General features: G+C 36.0%; 3 protein-coding genes across 3 annotated transcripts; 1 reads left to right on the top strand and 2 right to left on the bottom strand.

Moving 5' to 3' along the window:
- Positions 1-5,611: 5,611 nt before the first annotated feature.
- LOC125205713 (uncharacterized acetyltransferase At3g50280-like) lies at positions 5,612-7,434 on the bottom strand. The gene is made up of 2 exons (XM_048104785.1): positions 6,802-7,434; positions 5,612-6,262 (listed from the first exon to the last, which is right to left on the bottom strand). Exons 1-2 carry the CDS (start codon positions 7,414-7,416, stop codon positions 5,654-5,656), a joined length of 1,224 nt encoding a protein of 407 aa, XP_047960742.1. The 5' UTR covers positions 7,417-7,434; the 3' UTR covers positions 5,612-5,653.
- A 1,442-nt stretch (positions 7,435-8,876) lies between these two features.
- On the top strand, positions 8,877-10,603 carry LOC125219395 (uncharacterized acetyltransferase At3g50280-like). The gene is made up of 2 exons (XM_048121369.1): positions 8,877-9,557; positions 9,871-10,603. The coding sequence occupies exons 1-2, from the start codon at positions 8,883-8,885 to the stop codon at positions 10,492-10,494; spliced, it is 1,299 nt and encodes a 432-aa protein (XP_047977326.1). The 5' UTR covers positions 8,877-8,882; the 3' UTR covers positions 10,495-10,603.
- A 3,653-nt stretch (positions 10,604-14,256) lies between these two features.
- On the bottom strand, positions 14,257-15,652 carry LOC125185337 (phenolic glucoside malonyltransferase 1-like). Its single transcript, XM_048081861.1, has one exon. The coding sequence runs from the start codon at positions 15,650-15,652 to the stop codon at positions 14,303-14,305; it is 1,350 nt and encodes a 449-aa protein (XP_047937818.1). The 3' UTR covers positions 14,257-14,302.
- Positions 15,653-16,456: the final 804 nt, after the last annotated feature.

Below are 16,456 nucleotides of genomic sequence, written 5' to 3'. Positions count from 1 at the left end.
TTTTATTATATAAATTGGTCTATATCCATTTATAGCATATTTTTTTCATTTTCATTTACTTTATCATTTATGGCCACGTCAGCGGCCCATCTTAAAGGCTATCTCCCTGTAACGACAGCCCATCTCATAGCCTATCTCAGATCTATCCATTTTCCACATTATCACTGTTTTTATATATTTCACTTTAAAAATTGTTAGTGTAAATTAGAGAAAACTTAAATAACAAAATAAGAAAAACAAAAAAATTTCATTGAAAAGAAAACAAAACATCCTACATTAAAAAAAAAAGATAGATAAAAACCTAGAAAATAACGGAAGCACACATCAATAGGACTCAGGTTCTGACACGATCCATTCCGAATTTGGAGAAATCCTTCAGTTGTTGATATATTTCCAAGTACTTGAATCCGTTCGCCCCGTTCGTATTGCCATCGTAGATGTCGTGAAATTTAGCGCACTCGTTCACCAGTCGTTTCCAATGCTTGCGTAGATTGCCGGACTGGTGTGTCGGGGCCTCTACGGGCTTTACTCGTTTGTATCTCTTCGTGATACGTTGATGCACTTTTTATTTGCACTATAAATACCTGCAAGTATACAGAGTAGGTATAGTATAGCAAAAGGTTAGTACCGGGTATCGAACACGGGGAAGATGTACACAAAGTGTCTATCTTCTACTAGAACTCAATTACTATCTGGAGAAGCAAGAATTATTGGAAACTTTTTGAAAACAGTAAATATTAAAAACAAGTAAACAACTAAAAACAAGCAAATCACGGAGAGAAAAGTATAGAGATAAGGAGAATTCTAGGGATGTGCTTTCGCTTTAATGGTTATACAAATTCCAAACTACAATACCCTAGCACAGTTAATACTTTGAAAGGACGAGTCACCTAGCTTATGCTCATGCGATACAAACGTTGATTACTAACATTAGGGTTGTCAATCCTAACACGTAACTCCAAAAAGCTCCTAAGACCCTTGAAAAGTCCTCACTCTCAATTAACAGTGCCGTATTAAAGGAAGCTAACTGTAGTGTCTACTAAGTGGATCTAACTCGCTAGAACTCTGTCACAGTTATGAAGCAAGTTGTATTGAATCATACATAATTGTGTCACTCAATTATGAAGCATCATGATTAACTTAGGGAAGAAACAAAGTAAAAACAAAACGGATATTAAATAGAAAACGGAATTGTATAACCAAAGTTGCTACTAACACATCCCTAGAATCCTATGAGTTTAGTTACACATGAATGAATAAACTAAAAACATAGATTGAAGGGAAAGCAATTTGAACATAAAACTAAAGCAAATAAAACCCGTAGGTTGAATCCTTGTCGTTCTTGATGTTCTTGAAATCCTTCTTCAACTCCTTGCACAATTGAAGTACTCTAGCTTTTGATCTCTATGAATGTGTTCTTGTTGTGTGTCGAAAAAAAAAAACTCCTTTCTTGATGAAGCTTGAGGTCCTATTTATAGGGGAAGATTATTTCTCATCATAGAAGGAAAAGATCTTCAAAATTTGGTAAATCTTGGAGCAAATCTAGGGCTGGTCGGATTCGCCGCCTTTCTCCGGCGGGCCGCGCACCTTGGCCGGCGGTCGCCGCGTTGGAGTTCGAGACTTCGACCCTTCGGTGGCGGACCGCCACATGTCCTCGGCGGTCGCCCGGCGAGACTCTTCTCCTAGCGTAAATTTCCGAGGCGGGCCGCCACATAGCTTTGACCGTCGGCGCGGCGGTCGCCGTATAACTTTCGGCGGTCGCCGTCGACTCCAGTTTCCGCACTATGCGTTTTTACTCCCCTTTTCGGCTCAAATATGCACATTTCTCACAAAACACGTCAAAATACCAAAATGTATAGAATATGCAAATAATGGACATGTAGAGTGATTTTGATAACAAAAACGGACCAAATAATGGCCTTAAAACAGTGCAAAATCCGGGCGTATCATACGTCCTCAGAAACCGCCCTCGACCTGTACGTAGCTTAGTATTAGGTCCTTAGAGATCTCTGTCCAACAACTAGCAAGAGCAATCGACTCCTTAGTGCCGAAGTCCATATTTGTGGAGAGAAGTAAAAATTGAGATAAAATTTGAGATTAGAGAGGGATTAATATAAATTGTTTTTAATATTTCTTCCTTATAGTTCTACCCTTTAAGATTTCTTTTTTTTGTCTGTTTCCTTATGTCTAGAAATCGGTGCCTATATAAAGGGTCCCTATGATCGAAGAATTGGACACCTTATTTTGAACTTCAAAAAAACCCACTCATACTGCAGCAAAAAACTACTTCTATTCAAAGTTAATACTTTTGGGAGTGTTCGATTTGTAAGATTATATTCGGGATAAAATTTATAATATGTTCGGTTCATGAGATTCAACTTCACAACTCAATTCTAAATAGATAATCATAAGATAATTAGTCATAGCTAACCCTATGGGACTAAAATAATCTCAAAACTCAATGTATCTTATTATTATTTTATCTTGAAAACTAAACTCCACCTTTCTCTGATCAAAACTTACCTTAAGGTTCTTTGTTGTGAAATTTTACTGAAGGAGACAGTAATGTTTAGAAAAGAGATGTTTAACGTTTTATAAATTTCTTGAAATTACATTTATTATGTCAGTTTTTACATTAATTGCTTTAATTAATTCTATGCCATGTTACGCGCAATGCACGTCACATTGCCATTGTACTGCCACCTAAGTTCAAAATTTGCCACATCAAATTTGCGCAATTGATAAAAGTTGATGATATTTATGATCGAATTTAAAATTTAGAAAATACTAAATTTTGATCAACGTTTAACTATTCCCAACCAATATCACATTTTAAGCATTTCAAATTCAAATGCATTTTAAAACATTTTATTTAATTTATGTCATTTCAATTTTTTTTACTTGGATTTATTTTTAATAGTATTAATTTAGACAAATATACTGAATTCAAGTAATTATTTTAAAAAAAATACTCCAGAAACTAATATTTTTTTAAAAAATTTCCAACCACCAAAATACTCGGATACAAAAATTAGCTAATGCAGACAGCTTCCATAATTATAGCGAGCACAAGTAGTTGCTCGGGAGAAAAAATTCCCTAGTCAAGGAATATCTAGGTGACAATCCTATTTGGTATGTCACATCGATAAAATTTTGACAAATAAAAATATATATAACTCTAATTCTAACTAGATATATAGATTATGGAAACACTCTAATTATATCTAGATATCATTTATTATATGGAAAGTTTGTGCACATATTATGCACAATAAATACACTATACATATAGGCCCATCATTTCATGTATTTAAAATTATTAAATCATTTTTTTCACTAAGTCATTTTATACGTAAATTAATTATACTAAGTCATCTTACAATAAGATATTTAGGAGATTACTTTTTTTTTATAAATACAGCAAATTTAGACAAATAAAAAGTGTAATTAACTTCAAATTTGTTGGCATTAAATACTGCTCCATATAAATTAAATTAATAGTAACACAAATGATTATGTAGTGTCTAATTAAATAAAATATATGGATAATTATTTAGAGTTGATATTAACTGTATGGATATTATATATTTTGTTAAATTTATAAACATATTTAATAAAATAAAATAATTAAAAAACAAATTTTAAAAATAATAGTAATAATGATAATTATAATAATAAGATTAAAAAACTAATTTTATTACATTAATCATTTTTAATATAGCATGAAAAAACTTCATAAACAAAATAGACAAAGGATTAGGGATGTCAATGTAGCCCGCAACCCGTAGGCCGGTCCGAATAGCCCGCCAAATTTTCAGGGTTAGGGCTGAAAATTTCTAGCCCGATAAAATTACAGCCCGATTAGCCCGCACCCGATTAACCCGCAACCCGTTAGGGCCAGACCCGATGGGCTGGCCCGAAAACCCGATAAAATTTCTATCGTTCTATTTGTTTGACTATAATTCGACACTTCATTGATTATTTTATAATATAGATTACTAAGCAATAACTTTTATTTTTATATATTAAATATATAAATTATATGTTAAATTTTTATTAACATAATAATAGATATATAAATTAGAAACTTCAAATTCACTAAAAAATATATTTAAATTTCTAAAACATGCTTTAAAATTTCTTGATGTTTATGTTTTATTGTACATAAATCTCAAATATTAGTATTTGATCATGTTTATGTTTGAGTTTAAGCATATATATCAAATTTATCATAATTAAATATTTTACATTCTATAAATATAACTAATTTTCACTATTATTTATAGGATTGAACGCATGTTAATTTTATCGGTAGCAACCCGATTAGCCCGTTGGGCTAGCCCGAAACCCGAGCTTTTAGGATTAGGGTTGAACTTTTGTAACCCGAATAAATTACAGCCCGATTAGCCCGCACCCGATTGACCCGCAACCCGAATAGGGTTGGCCCGAAACCCGGTGGGCTGGCCCGATTGACATCCCTACAAAGGATTGTTGCATGATAAAGCAATTAAATTTAAAATTTTATAAACTAGAACTACTATTAAAAAAATGATCGTCATTCCAATAAGATATATACTCCATTATTTAGTGTTTATATATAGTGTGCCTATTATATATTGAATATGCATAAACTTTCCATATAATAGAATGGTGTACATTTATTATAGAGCGTTTCCATACTGTATATATCTAGTTGGAATATATATTTCCATTTGTCAAAATTTTATGGATGTGACATATCAAATAGGATTGCCACCTTGGTATTCCTTGACTAGGGAATTTTTTCTTGTTGCTCGGATATTCTAAGCACTAGTATGTCCGAGCACAATAGTCATGGTCATCAATGTTGCGAGCATACTTATAAAGTGCTCGGTATATATTTTACTACTAAAGTGCTCATCAGCATTTAGTTACTACTCCTTCCTCCGTCTCACTCTAAGTTGAACATTTCTTTTTCGGCACAAAATTAATATAGTGTTATTTTGTAATTTAAGTGCAGAGAATAAAGTAAGATAGAGAAAAAAAGTATAGAGTACTGATGTTTCAATTTTTAGAAATGTGTCATTTAGAGTCGGTCATCTCAAAAAGGAAAATATGTCACTTAGAGTAGGATGTATTACTCATTCCGTCTATAATTTAAAGATCCATTTACTTTTTTTTTAAATTTTGATATGCGGATGACACACACATTACCACTAATTTTTTCCACTTACAATCTATTATAAAACAAATATTATGAGTAAGACGAATATTTCACTAATTTTTTCTTATTTATTTTTCTTCACAAGGTCAAATAGTTTTATAAAACCCGTGACGAGTATATATGGCCTTTTAAATGGTGAACGGAATGGATATTAAATAAAAATACTCTCTACTCAAATATTTTAAAAAAAGATGAATAGAACAGTAGCTTTCTTGAAAGAGATGTTGTATTGATTTCTTGATTCATTACTAATTAAGTTCTACATCCATTCTATCTATACTACTAGTCTATGGAATGATCTAAATTAACATAGTCTTAACCTAGCTAGCTATCATCCAAACGCTAATATAGAAGCAAATAAATGTTGGTATTGCCACATAAGGTAATAGAACTGGGTATAAAGAACAAATCAAAGAGAGACTGAAAAAAGCAAGAGGAGAAATTTGGAAACTAGTGTGAAGTTAAGTAGTCTTCCATTGCCTTTAACGTGTCCTCGGTAAAGCAAACTTCAACGTCAATACCGCCGGGTTCGGCCGCCGACGAAACCACTACCAAGCCCTCAACCTTGTACGTTTTCCCACTCCTAATAGCAACCGGCTTCCCCCAACCAAAATCACAGTCGTAGACACGAAAGTGAGGAGAACTTGAGATGACAAGAGGCGGAGCAATCCCCGATGGCGCATTAGGTCTGCTGCGAAAGTCGAGCTTCTTCTCTGCGTCGCATTTGATTGCTTCATTACTATGCTGAGAAATCAATTGATTGATCTTGAGGGCGGTGGTGCCCAATTCTCCCTTCAATAGATCGCTCTCGCTAATTGCCAACGCAACGGGATATATCGCGTTCCCAAAATAGGCATCCGGGAAACACGGCAACCTTGACCTTGCGCCGATGGCGAATCCCAGAGCGTGAGTGCGAGTGGTTGAATCGCCTGAGCTGCCTAGTGTGCTCCGCCATAGATGAGCCATGAGTGCTTGCAGAGTAGATAGTTTGTCAGTTCCGGCTTCCGAATTCGCCTTCGCCTTGAGCTGACCTAGTTTCTCTTTGCTGAAATGGAATACCTGTTGCCAAATAAAATAAATAGTAGTTTTAAACGCTAAATGCCAAATACATAATTATAAAACAACGCAGAATCCATTACAAATAGTTCATTATACGAAATTCAATGATTTAGTAACAATGGCAACATGCCGCATAATTTAAAAATCTGAAGTTCATTACTCCCTCCGTCCCAGATAATTCGACACAGTATTCCATTTCGGGCCGTCCCACATAATTTGTCTCATTTCACTTTTACCATTTTTGGTAGTGGACCCCATATTCCACTAACTTATTCATACTCACATTTTATTATAAAACTAATGCTTTAAAAGTAGGACCCACACCTCACCGATTTTTTCAACTCACTTTTAATTAGATTTCTTAAAATCCGTGTCGGATCAAAGTGTGCCAAATTATCTGGGACGGAGGGAGTAGTTCATTATAATAAACTCCTGGTTTAAGGTTTGAGAGTGGTTTGATATGGATCACATTTCTATCACACCTAGGTATAAAGTGAGAAACTATATAAGTTGAGAACCTTATGAATTTCTATCAATACCTTCATTGGCAATTGAGATGGAGCAATTAGGTTTTGCTCCACTGTAGGGAGATGGATCTGCCTATTCTCTTCGGCGACGGCGCTGGCTCGGTCGAACACGGGGGATTTCGAGATCGATTCCGAAGCGCGAGAGATCTCTGACCAGGAAGTGAAGAAATGCCAGAAGGAAGCGCCGTCTACGACCGTGTGGTTGGCGGAACAGGCAATGACGACGCCGTCCGCTAGCTCGGTGACTTGTACCGCCAATACAGGCTTCCAGATTCCGTCGAAATTGGTGGCTCCGCTGTTCGCCGGGGTAAATGAATCCACGATTTCAGGTATGAAGCTCGGCTCGATGATGTCGGAGACGGAGACGGCAGGGGCGACTGCGTGAGTGAAATCGGCTCCGGCGTTATTGCAGTCGACGGAGAAACTGGCCATGCCTTCGCCGTGGGGGGTGGCGACGAGGCGGCCGGCGAGCGGAGGGAAGAAGTCTAGGGCGCGGGAGAGTGAGTTTTTGAGATGTTGGATTAGGGATTCGAATTCCAAATTAGGGTTGTGAAATATGAGGCTACTTTGAATGGGATTGATATGGAATGTTCGTATATCCCATGGATTAAGATCCAGTCTCGACATTGAATTTGATGCAGCGCCACAAACAAGAGATGAAGAGATCATCTTCACTTTTTCCGCCATCTCCAATCTCTAAACCATCTATTGCTGATTAAACGGGGTTACATTTAATGATTCATAATATGGACTTGATTAATTATTTTAAGTAGAATTTTTCCGAAGAATAGAAAATACTAATTTTGGAATTGGAAATGCTCAATACCCCGCGGGTCGTCGCCTTGACGAACCCTGGGAAGTGCACCGAAGAACATGAACCATAAGCCAAACCCAATCCAATATTATCAAGTCTCTAATAGGTCAACTCAATAAAGACATGAACATAAAATGGCTTGTCCCAAACTTATTTCTTGTGTCGGATTTTCTTGCCTATCGTAAATAGCCATCCCTAATCGAATAACCTATTCCCTCTGTCGCGCTGAATAACCTATTCCCTCCGTTGCACTTTTACTAACAAATTCAAATAATTTCTTAAAATCCACACTGGTCAAATATGAGACATTTATTAGAGACCAGTGAAAGTATTTCCACCGATCCTATTAAATATTTACATATTTTCTTACTTTGAATAGTCCCTAATAAATATCCCATTACAATTTTACCGATTTCACTTTCCATTAATTTATGCTATTCACATATACTAGTATAAAATTAATTTATAAAAGTTATATATATTCCACTAACTTATTATTTCATGAATTATTCAGCTAAAGCATTCAGGCTTCCATAAAATAATTATTTAGTCCAGCAATGAATTATAATATCTTAAAACAGTTTTCAACCCAACCCCCTTAATCTAAAAACCATCTGGCCCAATTAGTAAAAGAAGAACAAACAAGCCCACTCACTACCTCCTTCCTTTCTCCCTTCTCTCTAGTTTGACACAATTCAGTCTGGATCATCTAATTATTTTCCTACACCATCTCCTGCTCCACTCCTAACAAACATAAAATATGATGGTGGGCTCATTATTTATGTTTGTGAGGAGTGGAGCAGGAGATGGTGTAGGAAAAGAATTAGGTGATCCGGACCGGACGCAATTACGGTTTCATCAACAATTGTTTCAAGGCTACCAATCACCGGTCAATGGGCTCAAACAGTAAATTTTCATTGATTTTCATGGGCTAGCATGGCTACCCTTTCTTTCACTTCGGTCAAATGACACTACTCTTTTCAAAAGTTACTTTTGAGGAATATATAACTATAACATTATTTCTATTTGTACGAACTTACCTCTAGGAAAACGACAATTTAATTTGATGCCAACTTTGCTACTTTTTTCGAAATCTAAACAATATGATGAGTGTCATCCACCCAAAGATTTGATACCCCTTAAAGCACATGTGATTTCACGTGGAATTTAACAATTGATATTCATAACAAATGTTAAAGTAATGGAACAATTGATAACAAAATTATGTATTTAATCAGCAATAGATGGTTTAGTATGAAACCCAAAGTAGAAACTGAAGATGGCGGAAAATGTGAAGGTGGTGTCTTCATCTCTTGTTTGCGGCACTGCTTCAAATTCATTGTCAAGATTAGAGCTTAATCCATGGGATATACGAGCATTCCAAACAGTTCCTATCCAAAGATGCCTCATATTTCACAACCCTAATTTTGAATTTGAATCCCTAATCCAACATCTCAAAAACTCACTCTCCCGCGCCCTAGACTTTTTCCCTCCGCTCGCCGGCCGCCTCGTCGCCACCCAACACGGAGACGGCATGGCCAGTTTCTCCGTCGACTGCAATAACGACGGAGCTGAGTTCATTCACGCAATCGCCCCTTCCATCTCCGTCTCCGAGGTTATCGACCCCCCGAGCTTCATTCCAGAAGTCGTGTATTCCTTTTTCCCGGCGAACGCCGGATTCACCAATTTCGAAGGAATCTCGAAGCCTCTGGTGTCGGTGCAAGTCACCGAGCTAGCGGACGGCGTCGTCATCGCCTGCTCCGCCAACCATGTCGTCATAGACGGCCCTTCTTTCTGGCATTTCTTCACTTCCTGGTCGGAGATCTCTCGCGGTTCAGAATCGATCTCGAAATCTCCCGTGTTCGACCGCTCCATCGCCGCCGAAGATAATAGGCGAATCCATCTCCCAACACTGGAGAAAAACCTAATCGGACCATCTCAATTGCCACGGAAGGTATTCATAGAAATTCATAAGTGTCTACTGTTTCTATAGTAATTTCAGTTCTCTTTTAACATAACAGTATTATATTTATAGGACAGTGTTAAATGGCAAACTTTAAATATTATACAAAATCCAAACTATAATCTCAACATTTTAAAAATCTCAGCAAATGACAAAATAACAGCAACATAAAATGTCAACACAGTATCAGTGTCAATGTTCTCCCAACACTGTTGTTGACGTTTTTAAATATGTCCAAATTATAATTTGGAGTTTGTACAATATTAAGAATTTACATTTGATTATTTATTTAATCGGTCGACAGGTATTCCATTTCAGCAAAGAGAAGCTAGGTGAACTGAAGGGGAAGGCGAATTCCGAAATGGAAACCGACAAAATATCTACTCTGCAAGCACTTCTGGCTCATCTCTGGCGGAGCACAGTAGGCAGCTCGGAAGATTCAACTACTCGAACTCTAGCACTGTTGATTGGCGCGAGAAGCAGGCTGTCGTCTTTCTCAGACGCCTATTTTGGGAACGCATTCTTCCCCGTTGCATTGGCGATGAGCGGGAGCGATCTATGGAAGGGGGGATTGGGCGGCACCGCGATGAAGATCAATCAGCTGATTGCTCAGACGAGTAATGAAGCAATCAGCCGAAACGCGGAGAAGAAGGTGGAGCCTCGCATCAGGCGCGAGGGGGAAGAGAAAGTGGTGATTCACGCAATGGGGAGTGCTCCGCCTATTGTCATCACAAGTACTCCTCGACACAATGTTTACGACTGCGATTTCGGGTGGGGGAAGCCAATTGCTATGAGGAGTGGCTACACTTACAAGGTTGAGGGATTGGTAGTGGTTTTTCCGGCGGCGGATCCCGGCGGTATGGACCTTGAAGTTTGCTTCGCTGAGCAGACGTTACAGACAATGGAAGACTACTTAACTTCACACTAGTTCCCTCATATTTTCCAAATTTCGATTCTTGCTCTTTATCTCATTCTCAATTTGTCTGCAATTTGTACTCCCTTCGTCCGTCATTAAATGTTCCATTTTTCCTTTTTCATCCGTCCGCCAATAAATGTCTCTTTTCACTTTTACTATATTAGGTAAGTGTACCTTATGTTCCCGTAACTCATTCCACTCACATTTTTGTATTTATAAAACCATTATATAAAAGTAGGCCTCATATACTACTAACTTTTCTACCTACTTTACTTTATAAATTTGTACTGGTTAAATATGCGACATTTAATCATGTACAGATGGAGTATTATTTTCTCCTTGCACAAAACAATATTGCATCGGTCTACCAAATCTCAATCCTATTTTTATATAATTACTAGTATCACCCCCGTACGTTGCACGACCTACTGAGATGTCAATTAAGTAAATGAAATAATAAATGATAAAATTATATAAAGTTTATATATCACAAATAAAAATGCAACTCATGAAGCGCTGCCCCACCAGCCTTCATCTTTATCCAATAACCTTCATCTTCTCCACTCATCGTCTCCAACACTTTAATTGTCCTGTATTGACACCATTTTCTATCTGTGTCGAAATAACATTATCTGTACTTTTTCATCTCCCACTTTATTCTCTCCTCATTTACTCATAAAATAATTCTACATAAAATCCTGTGTCGAAAAGCAAATGTTTTATTTCTAATGGGACGGATGTAGTAATTAATATCAAACAAAAGTACTCGTTTGTGTATGGAATTCAATAAATGATATTCCCCCTGTCTCAATAAAAATAAAGACATTTTCTATTTTTGAATGTCTCACCTCTACTATTTGTTTTAATTTTTTTCTCTCTAAAAAGGTGGGTTATATTCTTTACTAATAATATTATAATTACTTTTTTTTTTAAATTTTTTACTTTATCAAATTATGCACTAATTTCTGTATATACAAAATGTTTATATTTTTATGAGACAGAGGAAGCATGTGATTTGTTTGCTGTGATTAACTAATTTAATGTCATTTTGAGAAATAGGACCCGCATGTTATTATAGTGTTACAATATCAATAAATAAGTGATCTGATCATTAAGTGGATTACGTGGTATAGTTACTACAAAGATAATGTAGAATAGTTTGTAGCTTTGCCAAAATGGTCAAATAGGGTCACATTTAATTTATTACCACCCGAGGCTGTAAAAGAATTCAGCTATAGTGAATCTCGTTGACTAATATTCCCTCCATTTTATAATAGTGGAGTCATTTTGTCATTTTGGTACGTTCAAGAATAGGAGAGTTATTTCCTTTTTTAGTAAAAGTCAACACATTTTTTCAATTACTTTTTGTTCTCTTACTTTATTCTCTCTTCATCTCTCTATCTTCTTTCCTACTTTATTCTTTCTTTACTTAACCCAAAAAAAAGTGCATTCACTACTATGGAACGGAGGGAGTAAGAAGTTAAGCTCGTTGACTCTTAAAATTTCACAATAAATGTAAATAGCTCCGCAGCATTACGACTTACTAAAATGGTCATGCCTTTCAGAAATCGTGCAACAACTTTTGTTGAACGATTATTTTCTTCAATAAAACTTTGAGAAATAGAGTGGAAGACGAATGAATGAATGGTATCTTAATTGTTTAAGTTGAGAGAGAAGATTTAAAAAAATTGAAAATAAGACTACTCTTCTATAATTTCAAGAGATGGCGACTCGTCAAAAACAGTGCATCGTAAAAATGTATAGATTTAAATGTAAAATTAAAAAATTTTCATGATACTCCATCTGTCCCAAAAGAATATACATTCTGAGTTCAACACATGTTTTAATGCAAAAATTGGAAAAGTAAGAGAGAGGTAGAGAGAAAAAGTGATTAAATTATTGTTAGTGAAGAATGAGTCTCACCTCATTATCGAGAAAAGAGTTTCAAAAATTAGAAAATGTATATTCTTATGGGACAGATTAAAAAGAAAAGAATGCATATTTTTATGTGACGGGAAGAGTATTAATTTTTTAAATTTCTGCACCAACTTGTTTGATATTCAAGTTCCATCACAAAAGATAAGTCTTTACAGGTTGTTGATGATAATTGATATATTATGTTAATTCAAATTCTATGATTCACATCTTTGGAATTTGTAAATCATCATTATCGGTTATGGAGCACACGTTACAAATGAGACGAGCAATAACGAACTACAACGCTCGAGGTCACTTTGTTTAATTTAGATAAAATATGGAGTACTCCTTCTCTCCTTAATAAACAGACTAATTTTATCATTTTAAGTTTTCCCCAAAACTAGAAAAAATCTAAATATATGTAAAATGTTTTTAATTTATTACACATCATTATTAATATAAATTCCACAATCCATTAACACGTTCCACTACCTTTTTTCGTCTCTTTTTTATTAAGCGGCGGATCTAGGTGGAGTCGGCTATTTCCTCTTCACACTCAGCTGTTGTTTAGATCCGAATAGATCCACTTGAACATTATTTTCTTGCTCAAGAATGTAGCGGGAGAGAAATGATGGAATGTATGTGCACAACAAACTTACTCCCTTCTTGAGTCAGCTTACTCCCTTTGGCTCCCAACGGTCAAAATTATTGAAGTTGCCGAACCAAAACAAATCTTTTAGGCCATGTTTAATTGCTTGGAAAGTAAAGTTGACAATAAATGATTTTGGGAAAATGAATCATTTGAATATAATTCCTAACAACTTTAATTCAATAATAATAATAGTTTTAGATAATTATATTAAGATTCTCTTAAGAAATTACTATAATTAAAAAATAATTATAATAATATATTATTTATTTATTGTTATAATGATAATTCAAATAACTTACTTAAGATTTTCTTAATTTATTAGTTTATATTATCATAATCATAAATAAACATATAATTATAATTATAATTTTTTTATATTATAATTGATAAAATTTATAATTTCAAAATTTCATTAAGGCTTTGTTGATTAATTATTAATTTATAATAATATTTTATTTTTAATAATATTACTCCATTATCTATTATATGCTACATAATTTAAGTAATTATACTATAATTATTTAATAAGATAATAATTATAACAAACAATTATAAATATCATAACAATATAATAATAATAATAATAATAATAATAATAATAATAATAATTATTATTATTATTATTATTATTATAATTGTAATGTAATTTATAGTTATTTATTATAATGGAGGTAAGTAGAGTATGATTCACAATTTTAAATTAATTTTTTAAATATTTATTCTAGAACTCAGAATCATGGAAAATTATACTATTTTCCTTGTTTTAAGGATTCTGATTACCTTCGCAGTTTGATTAAATCTTAAAACAAACGAAGTAATTTAAAAATTAAGGAATCACATTACTTTCTCATGCAGAATTCTAGTGTTTTTGCTTTACTATGATGCCTGATTGTTTATGCTTTGTATAGAACTTTTTTTTTTCACTTTATTGTCGATTGTTGTTTATTTTTGTACGCTCTTCATTCCAAGGAAGATGGCCCATTCCTTGGATGACATGATATTTTGTGCAACTTTATTTTTTGCATGGAGAGAGGAATAAAGTGAGATAAATGTATTTTCATTTTTAATAATGAGTCAGCTTAGTTAGGACAAATCAAAAAGTAAAGCGGAGCATCTGGAGTAATAGAATTTTACCGTGTTGAACTATGTCACTACTTTTGATAGTTTACGCATTTTTTTACAGAAAATTTCTGTATCGCAGTTAATAATATTGGGCAATTCACTTCATAATTTCGAAAAATAACCAAAAACTTACAATTTGCAATTGATGTGCAAGTATTTGGTAAATACATCCGCAAAGATATCCATGGTAGCCTTAGGCATTGAGAGGCCCAACTCGATTCCTCCTTGAATGTGTTTACAGACATGGGCTGCTTCATAAAAGTCAGTATGAATGCATTCATACTTAACAGCTCTCCCCCATCCATAATCTGCATCACACTGATCAAGTTTTGATGATCCTACAACCCTGATCACCCTCTTCCCCTTCGTTTCTGAAAATATTTGTGCTCGGTTCTCGAAGAACTCCGTCACTCTTGTGCTTTTCAAAGCAATCTTAAGAGCCTCCGCAACTATCTCTGCAGCAGTTACAAACCCATCATTCCCTTTGAGTCTTCCGTGGGTGGAATTCGCAATGAATTGGATCAAGCAATTGCCGAAGTAATTCTCCGGAAGTGGCGGATTAAGCCGCTGCCGGCAATTGACCGGAGAGCCAAAGTATTGGATCTGGTCATCGTCGGTTTCTCCACCGCACTTGTTTAGGCAGCTCCATATGTAAGCACACACCACCACGAAAGTCGAGGGGCGGCCTATGGAAGGTTTCTTGATCATGACCAAGCTCCTGAGCTTCTCGATTTGGGAATCAGTTAGGTGGAATGTTGCTCGGACTTTATCAGATGGCAAGGGAAGTGTTAGTGAAACCGTCGGCCTATTCGTCTTCATTAGGTTCCATTGGGCTATGCTTAGTTTTTCCGAATCTTGAACGGAATCTCGGCCGTAGAAAGGCAGCAGATTTGGGAATAGGAATTGCTCGTCGCCGTTGGATCTGTTGATGGAAGCCCAGGTGTGGAGGAAGGCGGAGAGAGTGGTGGCGTCGCAAATGGAGTGATGGTGTGTGATGCCGATGCAGATCCCTTGGTTTGGAAACAAAGTGAGTTGAATAGCGAGGGGGCTGAATTTGATCTCGTCGGAGGAGTAAACAGCTGCCGGCATTTGTGGGACGAGTTGATGGAAATCGTCGGCAGGCTTGGGACGGTTGGACACTATGAAAGAGAAGTCATCGTCGGATGTGGCGATGGTGAGGGAGAGGGAGTCGCCGGTGGAGTAGCGGGAAACGGGCATGGCGGAGGAGGAGAGGGGGAAGATGATTTTGGATGAGAGTGGAAGGAAATGTTTGAGAGTGAGGGATAATGAGTGTTTGAGATTGACAAGGATGGTATCCAAGAAATGAGATTGGGAGCATTTGAGGGGATAGAAGTGGAGAGTCTCAGTGAGAATGGTATCGAGCCATACAATGTCGAAATGTAAAAGTGGGAGAGTAAGAACGGCGGCAGCTCCGGAAGACGGCGAGACGGAGTAGCTGTTTACAATTTTGACAGCCATTGAGATTTTATGTTTTATGTGAGATAGGTTGGCTTATTCATTCGGCCAAATATATAAGAAACGAAATCAAACCATCTAGATACGCACTTAGTAACGTGATATTTGAATAAACTTATTAATTGAAAGATCGAACTTCATAAATAATCACAGGAAGTTTTAGGTCTCTCAGAGTATCTCCAATGACGTCCGCCGTAGTGACGACGAAGGGCGGACACGCCCGTCCCATATGCCCGTCGGATGGGCTCGGACGTCCGACCCACGGGCGGGCGGACGTCCCGGTCGGACGTCCGAGTTTTATTATTTAAAAAAAAAACTCTATAAATAGAGCTCGTTGAACTTCATTTCATTCACACCACTTGTGTTGACAAGTTTCTCTCTCTAAACTCTATTCACACCATGTTGATGTGGTTGCTTTTTTTTTATCTACTCTGTAATTTTTTTTTTCTTTTATGATGTATGTTTTTTTTTTAATGAAATATTCGCGTTCCCCGGTTCGTATTCGTGTCGAATTTTAATTCCGTAAATTTTAATTTCAATTGTGAATTTAATTTTATTGCGGGAAGTCCTAGTAGATGTCCTAGTGGGAAATCCTAGTGCATGGGAAGTCCTAGTGATGTGGCAGTAAAATGGGAAGTCCTAGTGATGACGTGGCTGAAAGTTTTTGTGGGAAGTCCTACTGGGAGGGATGCCCACCGGAGTCCGGAGACGCTCTCAAATCGGAAAAGTCATATCATAAGGTCCGACCAAAAAAAATAAAATCAAATACGACTAATGACCATTTTATCTCGAGACTATGAAGGTTTT

Source organism: Salvia hispanica, chromosome 1 (genome assembly GCF_023119035.1).
Source record: "Salvia hispanica cultivar TCC Black 2014 chromosome 1, UniMelb_Shisp_WGS_1.0, whole genome shotgun sequence".
Lineage (NCBI taxonomy): Eukaryota > Viridiplantae > Streptophyta > Magnoliopsida > Lamiales > Lamiaceae > Salvia > Salvia hispanica.
This window is presented reverse-complemented; position numbering and strand designations above follow the sequence as displayed.

What these genes read in the sequence shown, in the direction of transcription:
- LOC125185337 (XM_048081861.1), bottom strand. Translation starts at nt 15,652, where the DNA reads ATGGCTGTCAAAATTGTAAACAGCTACTCCGTCTCGCCGTCTTCCGGA.
- LOC125219395 (XM_048121369.1), top strand. Translation starts at nt 8,883, where the DNA reads ATGGCGGAAAATGTGAAGGTGGTGTCTTCATCTCTTGTTTGCGGCACT. An exon ending in CATCTCAATTGCCACGGAAG is followed by an intron (nt 9,558 to 9,870) that starts GTATTCATAGAA and finishes ATCGGTCGACAG; the next exon opens with GTATTCCATTTCAGCAAAGA.
- LOC125205713 (XM_048104785.1), bottom strand. Translation starts at nt 7,416, where the DNA reads ATGTCGAGACTGGATCTTAATCCATGGGATATACGAACATTCCATATC. An exon ending in CATCTCAATTGCCAATGAAG is followed by an intron (nt 6,263 to 6,801) that starts GTATTGATAGAA and finishes ATTTGGCAACAG; the next exon opens with GTATTCCATTTCAGCAAAGA.